At 38.6% G+C, this 14,052-nt stretch overlaps 1 protein-coding gene across 2 annotated transcripts in view; it reads right to left on the bottom strand.

Annotated features, from left to right (window-relative positions):
• Nucleotides 1-14,052, bottom strand: part of GPC6 (glypican 6) — a 1,091,148-nt gene that overhangs the window by 792,897 nt on the left and 284,199 nt on the right. For both annotated transcript variants that reach the window (XM_025441287.3, XM_025441288.3), the window contains exon 2: nt 8,989-9,147. In XM_025441287.3, coding sequence (XP_025297072.1) covers nt 8,989-9,147 — 159 coding nt within the window. The remainder of the gene's footprint in view (nt 1-8,988; nt 9,148-14,052) is intronic.

The raw sequence follows: 14,052 nt of genomic DNA, 5'->3' as shown, positions 1-14,052 counted from the left end.
CTGCTGACATTGTTGTGTATCTAGAATGAATTCACAAACTAAAAATCGTCCATCCTGTTTATACTCAAGTCAGTTATGTTAAAAAACTTTTTTATTATAGAAATGTAGAAACCATACAGAACCGAGAATGTTCTAATAAACCCTCAGGGACTCATTGACTGACTTCAACCATTATCACCTCCTTGCCCAGCTTATTCCTTCAATATATCCCCCTCAGGGATTCCCTTCAGGACAGGGGAGTCATTTCAGATGTTTACCTGAATTACTTTCTTTTAAATCTTAGAACTCTCAAAGCATATATATGCTTCTTATGCCTTCACCGTGTTATTTGTCTGAAAAAGGGAAACCATGTTGTCTCAGCAGAGGAAGAAAGCACACTTTTATTCCAATTCCCTATCATGATGGAAAGTCAAGAGTCTTGATATGAAATCCCAGTTAAAGTGAGTGACTCATACTGTTTCCCACTGCACATCACCCCTAACTAGAGATAATGAATTTTCCGTTATCGTTACACCCACCATGCATTTAAACCAGTCTACATTGAGCTAAGTGTTCTCAGGTTTGAAGACAAAAATGTTTCCACTGAGCTCCAATTTACACCACCATCAAATATTTTTCTTGATTTTCATTAAAATAAGAAAATCAGTTTTCTCTATTCAGTGGCAGATCAATTTAACTGAAATAAAATTTCTCCTGTAATTTATCCATACTTACTCAAAGGATTAGTGAGCCCCTGTCAGGGAGCAGACACTTGTCTGCTCATTAACATTCATGACCAAGAACCCTTCTGGTAGGGCTGGTTTCAGCATCTGATAGAGCAATACTTAAAAGAAATTGGCTTGTCTGTGAAACAGCTGCTCAGCAAAGCCACCATGCAAGGGAATTGGTGATAATAAGATGATAATATTACAACTACACTGGGAGCATAATGTGTTTAAGTTACTTTGAGGTGTGTGGTAGGGGTCTAAGAATTAGAAAAAGATTGGTAGTCCATTCACAGAGGACATGAAGCTGTAAATCAGTAGTGTGCTTCATTAGTTTTGAATGATCTGTCCACAGAGGATAAAAGAAAAAAGAATGAAGGGAGGGAGGGAGGGAGGGGGGGAGGGAGGGAGGGAGGGAGGAAGGAAGGAAGGAAAGAAGGAAGGAAGGAAGGAAGGAAGGAAGGAAGGAAGGAAGGAAGGAAGGACGGACGGACAGAAAGAGGGGAGGCAGGGAGGGGAAGGAAGGAGGAAGAAAAGGAAGACAAATTTCACTTGTACAACCATCTGGGTTCTTCATACATTGCATTTAAAGGACCCCTACCATGGACCATCTATTCCTACATTGTGGAAAAGCAAGGCACTTGTGATTTTTAAATCTGTCCACTACTCCTGCCACAGTTGAAATCCCTGGTTAGCTCATTCTTATTTTTGGAAAGTCTGCCCTTTGGGAAAATTGTCAGATTACTTTCCAGTGATAGTATGACTATTTCTAATTTCTAAAACTCAATTCAGCGCAATGTGATTTCCAGAGGTGTGTCCTTCAGATAAAATACATGTCATTGAGGTGGTAGCCTAGCAAAACTAAAGGAGGTGCTCAGCTAATTACTTTGCAAGATAATTAATATAATAACCCTTATCGATTATTGTTAGCTTGTTATTCCGTACAGTGGACAAGGGTACTGGTAGCATAAGAAACAGAAATATCAGGATGCCTAGGTGGCTCAGCGGTTGAGCATCTACCTTCGACGCAAGGTGTGATCCTGGGGTCCAGGATTGAGTTCCACACTGGGATCCCTCCAAGGAGCCTGCTTCTCCCTCTGCCTATGTCTCTCAATCTTTTCCTCTCGTGAATAAATAAATATTTTAAAAAATAAACAGAAATATCACTCCTATTTATTCTTGAATAACATGGAAGTGGTATGTGTGTGCGTGTATGTGCGTGCTTATGTGTGCATTTGTTAGTGTGCTATGATATGGAAGGTAGTGGTACAGTGGGTATGTTTGTGTGCTTTATTTAGAAAATGTATATCCCTCTTGAATTCCTACAGACTCTATCAAAACAACAATGAACAAGCCATCCAATGTGGAACATAAAATATTGTTTCAAGAATGGTAGGAGAAGTCAGTTGATAACTGCAGTAGTTAGGATGTAGAAATAAATATTCACTCCTTCCCCCATCTTCACTTCTATGAAGTCATATACTCCCTTCTCCACTGATGTTGGGAATGACCAGGAGATTAGCTTTGGCCAACAGAACCTGGGAAGAGAGTGTGCCAATCCTAGTTTAGGCAATAAGGGGCATCGTGCCTCCATTTATAAACCTTAGTGTCTAAACTCCATGATGAGAAGAAAATCACCAAGATAGACTTCTGCCTCCAAAAGAACAGTGAAACCTAGAAAGAGTAAACCAAATCCTAGTTTAGATGCAATCTGAACAGGGCACAGACCAGGACAACCAAACCCTAGACAATCCAAAGATGCACTGAGGAAAGATAAATGCTTCTTGTTTATGCCTTGCAATTTTTTTTTTTTGCTGCTTCTCACAAAACAATAGAAGACAGACGCAGGACTGGAAAGTTTCTACAAATATCTACATAATAAATGAACACTAGGGGATCTAGGTGGCTCAGTGGTTGAGAGTCTCCGTTCAGCTCAGGTCAAGATCCCAGGGTCCTGGAATTGAGTCCCACATGGGGCTCCCCGCAGGGAGCCTGCTTCTCCCTCTCCCTATGTCTCTGCCTCTCTCTCTCTGTGTCTCTCATGAAAAATAAAATCTTAAAAAAAAATAGATGCACACTAAATGTCAGTAAATGAACAGTACTGTGAAATATCAGTAGTAAATATGTTTACAACATGTCCCAAGGACATTATGGACATTGCACACAAATTCTCTGGGGGCTTAGTCTCCTCCTGCCCCATTTCTAACTGATAGAATCAAGTCATTCTTTACAGGTCCTGTCTGTTCCCCTTTCCCAAAGTCTTCTCTGATGCCACTAAATGAAACACTTTATTCCCTCCCTTCTGTCTCCCTCCTTTATTCCCTCCTTTCTGGACTTCTACCATATGATAGAGTCAATCCTACCTTCTCTACTGTTGGTTTTAAACTTATGTCTCCCCAACAAGGTAAGGTAAATTTCATAACAGATTGTGAACATACTTTTGCCATTATTAGTCATCTTTTATCTACTACATACTTGGTTAAGTATCTTCTATATAGAAGGTTCTGAATAAATGTTTCCAAATTGAAATCACACACACACACACATACACACACACACGTTTACAGACACAAAGACACACACCACCCTTGTGACAGGAAATATAGAAGATTCTACTAACATATGGAAAACTACTTAGCAGTTTTTCCTTTTCAAGTAAGTGTTTTCTCTGGGAAAATTAGACCATATTTTACAGATATCATTATGTTATTGTCATCTCCACAGTAGATAGATGAGAAATGATATCTAAAAAGAAAACACAAGCAGATTTGCAGCGTAAAAATATTATGTCGCTGTGTATAAATTATTTCCACATTCAGTAAAATGAGAATTCTAAGAGTGTTACTATAGAATAAGTTCTTCAGAAGGATGGAAATTACTGCTCAACTTTTTTTTTTTTTTTCAAAATGTACTTGCTGCCAAAATCTCCGGACAAATGTATATCATTAAAATGCATAAATAAAAACCAGAAAGGAAAGTAAAATAGCAAGACCAAGAAGAATAAACAAATAAAAAACGGTATATTGAGCTTCAAATGTGAATAAATTTCAGCTCAAATAAATCTGAAGGAAAAAAAATAAGCAAAATAAAACATCCCTTCAACTAAATTTTCCTGTCTCTGTTAATCCATATTTCATACACATTCCTAGAGAATAGGGTGCTAGTGCCCATATTAAGACAGAAGTTACCAGGTCTTTGTGAGATAATATATAACATGGCTTGACTGATTTAATAACATTTTTGCACCAAACGCTCATCCCCCTTTAATTGAGAGTCAACTTCTGATTGAATACTATTCCTGCCTTTTCCAAAAAATGTGGCTAGATTCTTTACCCACCAATATCACCATTGCTTTGTTAAAGGAATATCAATAATTCTAAGCCAGCATCCACTCAAAACAAATAAAAAGTTACTTAGGATTTCAAGCAAATGTCAAGTTCCTGTTATATTACTATTTATACGTAGGTATATATTACTTACTGCTATAACTCAGGAGTATTAGGCTACAGTCTTGGTTTCATTCATCTTGGTAGAAACTTGGCAAGTGATTTACCCTGCCTGGGACCCAGGTCCCTTGGGGGCAAGACTATCTTTAGGTGGATAATTTTCTTTTTTTCTTAAAGATTAAAAAATATCCAATTTCACTTGTCTTCAAAGACACCATCCCAACCTTCCCGCAATAACTGGGACTGGACAAGAGCAAAAGATAGAAGAGTGGATGCTGCTGTTCATGAAATCTTAGTACATAGGAGGACTGGGAAGTATTGGAGAGTTTAGACGATACTGGTGACTAAGAGCAGGGCCTCTGGAGGGATCAGCCCAGGCTTAACAATAAGTCTCCCACTGAAGGGCTCTGGGACTCTGCACTGTGGTTCACTTTGGTCAATAGGTTACCATTGGGCAAGGGTGAAGAACAGGGCCTATTACTATTACTAGCATCAGAATGTTTGATTGTTGTCTACTTTCCTAGAATCCTAACACATTAGCCATTTGGAAGCATGAAAACAGTTGAGATTTAGACACAAAATTGACGGGTCAGATAGTCACTAAACACAAAAATACCAGGGAAATGAGTGGATGCACAAAGATGTCCCTCCTTTTTAAAAATATTGTATGTGGGGCAGCCCGGGTGGCTCAGCGGTTTAGCGCCACCTTCAGCCCAGGGCCTGATCCTGGAGACCCCGGATCGAGTCCCATCAGGCTCCCTGCGTGGAGCCTGTTTCTCTCTTTCTCTCTGTGTCTCTCATGAATAAATAAACAAAATCTTTTTAAAAATATTTTATGTGATTTGCTTATTCTGGCTATCTGGGTGTTTGCCAGAGGTGAGACAATAAGAACTAGGGGTGGTAGAAGGGGAGGAGGGCGGGGGGTGGGAGTGAATGGGTGACGGGCACTGGGGGTTATTCTGTATGTTAGTAAATTGAACACCAATAAAAAATAAATTAAAAAAAATAAATAAAGGAGTAATGCTGTGATCTTTCTGCCAGTTTTACCTAGATGGTCTTCATAATGTAACCCCTGCATTGTGATAGAAAGTCTTGGGTTTGGCTACAGAGGAGATTGAGGTCGACCCTTTATAGTTCTGAGGAGATCTTTGCAGGACAGGCCCAGGCCAGCAGTGCGATGGGCTTGCAGGGCTGTATAATGCACACCAGAGGTAGAGATTTGGCCAGAGAAAGGAGAAAAAAACAACAACAACTAACCAAAATGTTGTGAGACCTTTGAAAAAGTACCAGCACGAAGAATATAAATTTCTACTTTACATATCTTCATCATAACATTTCAATCCTATGTTTAAAAAGAAATAGAAAGCTTCTCAATTATAAGAAAATTCTCTGCCAAAGACGAGAATGTCTGCAATTGACATTATATACTTTTTTCAATGTATTGCCTATCAGCTACAAATTTATGGCTAATAGGAATATGAAGCAAAGCTTATCCATTTAGGAAAGGTGGGGAAGAATTCATAGTCATTCAGATTTGGCTTCTGAGCACCCAGTGAATAGTGATAACTTTATATAATATTTCTTCTAAATATTACCAAAGACACTAATGAAAACTGAGAAAGAATATGGCAAAAAAACAGAATGTTATGTTAAGTTTTTTGCAATTTCAAATTTTAAGAGTCACCTCTGCCATAAAATGAAAATCTAGGGGCACCTGGGTGGCTCAGCAGTTGAGCGTCTGCCTTCAGCTCAGGGCGTTATCCTGGGGTCCCGGGATCGAGTCCCACATCGGGTTCCCTGCATGGAGCCTGCTTCTCCCTCTGTCTGTGTCTCTGCCTCTCTCTCTCTGTATCTCTCATGAATAAATAAATAAAATCTTTAAAAAAATGAAAATCTAAATGGAATCAAAACATTTCTAATATAATAAGGAAAACAACAACTATAGCACCTGCCTTCAGCCCAGGGTGTGATCCTGGAGACCCAGGATCGAGTCCCACATCAGGCTCCCTGCATGGAGTCCGCTTCTCCCTCTGCCTGTGTTTCTGCCTCTCTCTCTCTCTCTCTCTCTCTCTCTCTCTCTCTCTCTTTCTGTGTGTGTCTCTCATGAATAAATAAATAAAATCTTTTAAAAATAAAAAATAAAATAAATCAAACATACACTACAAGGAGTGCCATTGTTTACAGTAATATTAAAGGGGGAAACAACACACTCAGGGACAGATATACCACAAGGTCCAGCATCAGTGCAATAAATTCACAAAACTATATTACAGCTAGTTAATCAGAGTTTAAGAACTGTTCCCAAATATAAATATATATATATATATATATAAAAGAACATGTAAAAAAAATAAAAATAAAAGAACATGTAGCCAACAAAAACATGCAAAATCCAGATGACAAGTCAAGATCTCTGAGAAAGTGGGACCAGAGTCAGAAAAGTAAAATGGGCACTTTGGACCAACAGACCCCAGCAAGAATGCAAAATGACTCACGGAAAGGAAGCTACTAAAAATAAACTCAGCCCTACAGAGCACCAATGATTTTATCTGGGAAAATAAAACTCAGAGGGTAACATTCCACACTGATCCTAGATAGTTCTTCTGTGCTCATACCAACCGATACTCATCAATGAGGAAGTGTTTTGTTCTTTTTTTTTTTTTTTTTTTTTTTTTAAAGCTAAGGGAGAAAAATGGAAAGTGGCCCACATGAATGTATCCTTGTTCCTGAAAGGTGACTTAGCAGGATCACCTTCATGGGATAAGAAGATAAGTCATACAACTGTGCAGCTGACCTTCATGAAATTGCCTTAACAGTGAAAGTTATAATGGTGACTTTTAAATTTACATATTTTATTTTTTAAGACTGAGCTCTTCAAAAGCTAGGCTCACCAGGATCACATTTTGATTTTCAAAAATAAGGCTGGCTGAAAGCTTTCCTTAAAAAAAAAAAAAAATTTAACTTCTCTCCCATCCTAATGCAGTACGATGCACTATTAGTAAAAGAATTTATCACTACCCATGTCAGATCTAATCTTAGCAAAAATCAATGTCCTGTCAAACTGATTGACATAATACCCTTAAGTACATTAAAACAATTTAAAACACATCTGGAGAGAGAGCCAGAAACAGAGAGATAGAGAGAAGTTTCTCTATTAAGACAAAGGAGATGAGATCAAGAGTTCTAAATCAAAAGATATTAAACGTCACTGATATGAGAATACAAGTATCTGGCTCAGTCTTTTTGAACAGCTTTACACATTAAAAAAAAAAATCAAGTCCCCATAAAACTACCTTTGAAATTCTTATTGAAAGGAATGAATATACAGTGTGTACCATGAATGCTATCCTAGAATTATTTCACTGCAGTTTTGGAGTACAGCTTAATAAAGGCACTAGAATCATTTTCCAAAGACAGGTAAAAGTCAGCAGCACCAGATCACTCTCCCAGCTTTCTGTAACAAACAATAAGGTGTCTCAATTTGCCTCCATCTGAAGTGATACATTATAGTTCCTCAAACACAGAGCCCCTCCAGGGGCTCCTGAATGTCACCATATTTGTAATCTGTCAATCAAGGTGAACAACAAAGTACTCCCTAGTTTCATTCAAGGGAACAACATTCACAGCATCACTTCTAAATAAGGAATTATATTCAGGCACATCCACATGTAAAGTTGAACACAGAGGAAGAGGCAGAGGAAGAAATGGCAGACGTTGAGACGCTTGGCAGAAAAGATGAAGTCCCATTGACTTACACGGAGAATGTCACATCATCTTAAGAACTGAAAACACTACCGAGTAGACTTGCCTTTTAGAACTCAGAGGGCTGGTTTAAAAGAAATTGGTGTTATTATAATAATTTAAAGAAGCAATGAAGCAGAACATTTTACCTACTACAGAGAAAAGACAAAGGAAAATCAAAATTTTGGCAAGCCTTTCCTAAATTGGCTTTGCTGTGCATTGACTGGAGAGGATGAGGGAAAAGATGGCAGGTCTACAGACCAAGGACAACTTAGTATGACCAGGGTACTAGGAAGGGTCTCCACAATTGGCAAATCTGGTTTACAATGAGCCACAGGAAGTATACTCATTTCTTAGGGAGCTAAAGACTACACAACCACCTAAGAATATTAACTTTATCACTCTCCTTATTAATTCAGTTTACAAAAATCAGATTGCTTTTGAATATTTTTTTTCTGAAGTTCTGATGGTAAAATTCAATGCGGAAATCCTAGTAATAATTACTTTCGCTCTTTGTGCTTTCTCCTACAAAATGTTTACTTACCAAATAGAATACAGAAAGGAACTGGATAGCTTATAATCAGGAAATCAATAGAGGATTTAAACCTGATGCAGAATGCACTGTCACTGCAGTGTAAAATGTGGCTACATTATTGGAGGAGCAAACTCTAAAATAAAGGAGTCTGTGTCATTAGCACTAAAAACAAGTCTGTCTTCTTGAAAGTATTGTTATATTTCAAATAATTTTAAATGACGTTTAATTATTTTAAAGAAAATCCCCAGATGAAAAATTAAGACAAGTTATGATGTGACAAAACCTGAATGAGAATCACTCTAATCATGAAAAATTAAGCTAAATCTTTCAGAATAAATCTCCCAGGCAAACCACACATTCAAAACAGCTCTTTGTTAACTCCAGCTTTTCTCAGATATTAACTACAAAAATTGTCAAGAAAGCGCATGCTTTTTCTAAAAATAGACCAAGTTATAAATGTTTAAGAAGGAAAGAAAAGCTCTTGCTCAAAGAAGTGTTTTTCACAGAAGACCGAGATTCTCAGAAGAGCACCCCAAAGGACAGCAGAAACTGTCCCACCTACCATCAAATTTCTTGTGCCTGGACACGAAAGTGGTGCGTACGAAATGGCTCGTCTCTTCCACGAGGTTTTCAAACTCTAGTTTGCTTTGCTGGCTTAATTTGTCTTCCATTTCTGTGGTGCAGCATGTATATTCTTGAGGACAGATTCTTAAGTGTTCCCCTGCAATGAGAAGGTAAAGGTCAGGAGGGGATGATAAGGACTTTGGGACATTTGCTTCTCCAACACTTCCCACAAACCCTGGAGTACTTGTTCCCCTAGCCCTTCCAGCCATGCCCATGAATTTATCTGGGCCTCTGTGGACTTAACATCCCAGACTTTCAGGACTTCAGCTGAAGCTGATGCTGTGATTGGAATATTTGTATCCCTCCAAATTCGTATGTCAAAATCCTAACGCACAAGGTGATGGTATATAAGGATCTGGTGCCTTTGGGAGGTGACTAGTCAGGTCGGGAATGAAATTAGCACTCTTGTAAAACAGACCCCAGAGAGCTAGCTTGTGCCCTGTACACAGGAGGACACAGTGAAAAGATGGTGTCCGTGAACCAGGGGGCAGGTGCTCACCACACTCAGAATCTACCTTTGCCACCACCTTGGATTTCCCAGCCCCCTAGACATCAATCAATGTCTTGTGTCTCCAAGCCACCAGTTTATGATATTTCTGTCTACAGAAGCCCAAACAGACTAAGACACCTGATATTTCCTTCCTGCCCCTGCCATGTAAGCGGATGGATATTAAAAACCTCACAAGACCATGACAATGTCCCTGCTTTTATATGAAATGTGCCAAGTAACACCAGGTGACAAGAGATGTAATATAGTCATAAGTGTGCTTGTCTTTGGAAACCTCAAGTAATGTAAAAGACGCTAACTCCCATCACCACAGTCAGTGTGACAGCAAGGGCAAGAAAAGATGGGAATCGTTCCTTGTGCTCTGTTTTTGTCTGTCCATCTGTCAGAAGTCATCAGCTTTTCTCTCGGGCGAGTGAGTGTGTCTATAATGGTGGGTCTCATGTGCCATACATTCCCTCAGTTGGCAATTCTTGTCAGAGAGTAAATGTTCTCCTGCAAGGAGGAAGGCACTGAGGGGTTTAATTAATGCTTCTGTTCTATGGAAATGTAAAGTAAGAGGTAATGAAAGTCATGGATTTAATTCTATATCTTTATCTCTGAATATACCAGGCCACTTCTTTTGGCAATATTGCTTTCTTCAGTGCTATTTGCAAGTAGGAGCCAAACCTCTGCTTCATGAAATTAAAATAGTCTGTTAATGCATAAAATGTGAATTTCTCAGTGAGGCAGCTCTGTTCGTGTCAAAATGTTTAGTGGAGCCTGTGGAAGGATGAAGAAAAATCCACCCAACATCTCGGTAAGTAAAAACAACAAATTGTCCCTGGAATCAAAGTCACTGTAGGGCACTGAAAACCAAATGCACAAAGTACTTGATGTGGTGATTAAAATTCATTTACAATGCTTAACAGAACTTCTATAAAATTATGTCCTGAGACCAGTGTGAAGTATAGGGTGTTTCATGTTTACGTCGTTTGATGCTTTAGTGCCTGCTTAAAACAACCCCAGAATAAAAAATGACCACAATGTGTACTAAAGTTAGATCTTATATAATTCCTGGAAGGGAAGCAGACCGCAAAATATCATATGTATATTTTCTTAAATCAAAATGCATTGTACTTGAGAATGATAAATATCAAAATCAAGATAACACTTCTCTTCCAGGAGAAATTAGGATTTCAGAGAGGTACTCAAATACTTTTATGTGTAGTCTTTTATTTCTTAAGTTGTCTGATGGATGCATGATGTTTACCATACTATTATCTCCACTTTTTCTGTACATTTAAAATATTTTGTAATATAAACTTGGAAGTATGTCACCAAAAGGTAGTAGCCATTACAGTTGTGCTACAGAGGAGAGCAGAGGGTAGATATTAAGAAAGACAAACAGGCTGCCCTTGACATTCAGAAGCCAGCCTGGCAACTCACAGCTAGGTCATGATAGTCTATTACATCTAAACAATCTCACAGAATGCCAACCCTAGACAAAATTACTCTGAGACCATGATAAATGAGACAAAGCAAAACCACTTCAAAATTTTGTCTAAGCGCAGACAAAAACAAGGCTCTATGTCATCACTAAAGTACTGAATATCTCCTCTCTGAGACAAAATGAGTGTACTTCTTTACCATTTACAGATTGATCTTCATACCACTCTCCCTCCTTGTTGATCAGATTTATTGACATCGCTTTTCATAGATTTACCTCCGCTTTCTGAAAGCATTCAATCTAGGCTGAAGCCCTGCTTCCCTGAACTCTCCCCCAAACCATTCAACCAAACTTCAAGTCCTATAATAGAATCTTTCAAAGTCCCTCTCACTAAGAAACCCCATGGTTCTCCATGGTACAGTCTTGCTTGAAGATAAGTGATATCTTATTCAATTTCAGAGGTGTTTCTAATGGTTTCTCATTTGAAGGTACTGATAATACCAAAGTGAGGAGGGAATAGAATATGAATTTTGAGATTTTTCTCCAAGTCATTCTGATACATCACCATAAAAAGCAGAGTTCTAGAGGTTAAGACACTGGTAAAGAATAAAAGTGACTTTATCAAAAGCAAATGGCCTATAAATCTCTAATTTACTTTTTATAAAATATAAATCTAACTAATAAGGACAAAACTCTGTATCCAAGTTGAATGGATATTTAGCATTAACAATTCTGTATAATGTTCCTTTCTCTGATGTGTTATAAATCATTTCCAAAAATTGCCCTACTCTATTTCCCACCCTATCCTGTACATCAGGGCTGCATTACACTTCTGAATCATAACAAATGAATTTTTAGCGAAATGCTGGTGACAAGCTGATCAAAAGAGAATAAACATTTTATGACCTGAGGGAAATAGTTGTATTTGGGATATTCATGGAAGAAATGCCAAAGATCTACATTTGTGAAATGAGATTGGATTGGAAGCACTGTAATCTCCAAACACTCCACGAAAATCTGTATTTTATGTTAAATGATAAATAAAAACAGGAAGATACTTACTTCTCCATGGGACTTTATTTTTTTAAGGATTTTATTTATTTATTTGAGAGATGGGGAGAGAGAGAGAGAGAGAGAGAGAGAGAAGGCAGGGGAAGGCAGAGGAAGAAGCAGATTCATTACTGAGCAGGAATCCCCATGGAGGACTTGACTCCAGGACCCTGGGATCATGACCCAAGTTGAAGGCAGAAGCTTAACCAACTAAGCCACATAGGACCCCCTTGGGACAAACCGAACTTACTCTGTGTGTGTGTGTGTGTGTGTGTGTGTGTGCGCGCGCGCCTGTATAGGGTCATGAGGCACATGTAAGCAGCTGCCATTCTCATTCAATGCAGTATTAGATATTTTATAGATATTTTATAGAACTGGAAGCATCCTCAAGAAGTCAACACCTTTATGCAGGCCCTGCAGAGGGATAACTCGAGACATGGAGAGACAGAGGCAGACAAAGGTAAGCATGGAGAAAGCAAAGAGATGGAGAGATCACCAGAGTGTTTAAGAATCCTGCTATTGGATGAGTAAATCTTTCATGCAAAGTACTTGTTAGAATGTCTAAGGAAGACCATACTGATGTCCCCCAAAATACAGGATCAGGGAATGTGAAATGTGTGGTTGAATTTAGGTTGAGCCTTATTTTCTTTCTAACATATGCTAGATAAGAAGGTTCTGGAAGAACTGACCTATTGAAGTACACTTCCTTTCACCCACAATCTGAGGTCACTGATACTTGTCAAAACAACTTGGTAACTCTGAATGGCCAGAAAGACTTAGGACAATTGCACAATTTGTTCTAAGTTTGTTCATTTATCTCATTTTGGGCCCTAGTGCAGGGTTTTTTGTAAACCATGGCCTCTGGGCCAAATCTGGTGCACCGTCTGTATTTGTAGGACCTGAGAACAAAATGGTTGGAGAAAAGAAAATCAAAAGAATGATATTTTGTACTATATGAAAGTTTCATGAAATTCAAATAGAATTGTCCATAAATAAAGTTTTATCAGAAGATAGTCCCATCTCTTCATTTATGCATTGCCTGTGGCTGCTTTTGTATGCAAACAGTAGAGCTGTCATGACTGAGACCACAGGGACCTGTAACTTGGATATTTACATTCTGAAATAATATGTGGCAGCTACTCTGCTATATGAAAAATTAGCTCTATCCCTTCCCGTACTAGTTTCTCCAAATGACAAGAATGAAACTTCTCAGCTTACGTTCTTTCTAACAGGAGCATTCGAAATAATAATGCAATTCTTTCAAAGCAGGAACTTATGAAAGATAAGAAAGTGTTGTCGTTTATGAGCTTCCCACACGCTCTCTCAAATTCCCTCAGGTTCCCTATGTTACTTATTCTATAATTAGATACAACATTTAGCTCAATGGGCAATGCCACCAGATACCTCCAAGATCAGTAATATTAAATATACTAGTTTGTGCCAGCCATCAGGATAAGATATCCTGTGCCATCAGGATAAGAGACCATAAAAGCAAGAAGTGTGGGGTTGAAATGACGATGACCACACCTTCACTCATCAAACATGTATTGAAACCTATGTGCAATTCATGATGATAGGTTCCTGTCCATCAAGATCACATGCAGGGTCATGCCATCAGCTTACACAGGTACCTGCTTTCTTAGGGGACCTCCCCTACATGCTGGTGATTTCCCAGGTCCCTGTATTTTAGTAGAACTCTCCACTAGCTCTAAAATAAATAGGGAAATTATAGATGTCAGAAAAGGGAATTCCACCAGGAAGTTAGAGATTGAGTAAAGGCTCAGGGACATATAGACTATAAACTGTCATCTGTTTTTGAAGAAAGAAGAGATGGGCTATTCCTCCCTTTCATGCCTCTTTTAACTGTGTCACTCTTTACAACATCTTTCCCCAAATGCCTGCCCAGATGTTTGTTTTCACTCCAAGACACAGAGGTGACAGTAGAAATGTGATTCTGCTAGATCGCACTCCCTCCAGGGATAGCCCTGGGTTTGAAAACTGCCAGGAATAGACTCGGT

Source organism: Canis lupus, chromosome 22 (genome assembly GCF_003254725.2).
Source record: "Canis lupus dingo isolate Sandy chromosome 22, ASM325472v2, whole genome shotgun sequence".
Taxonomy (NCBI): Eukaryota; Metazoa; Chordata; class Mammalia; order Carnivora; family Canidae; genus Canis; species Canis lupus.
This window is presented reverse-complemented; position numbering and strand designations above follow the sequence as displayed.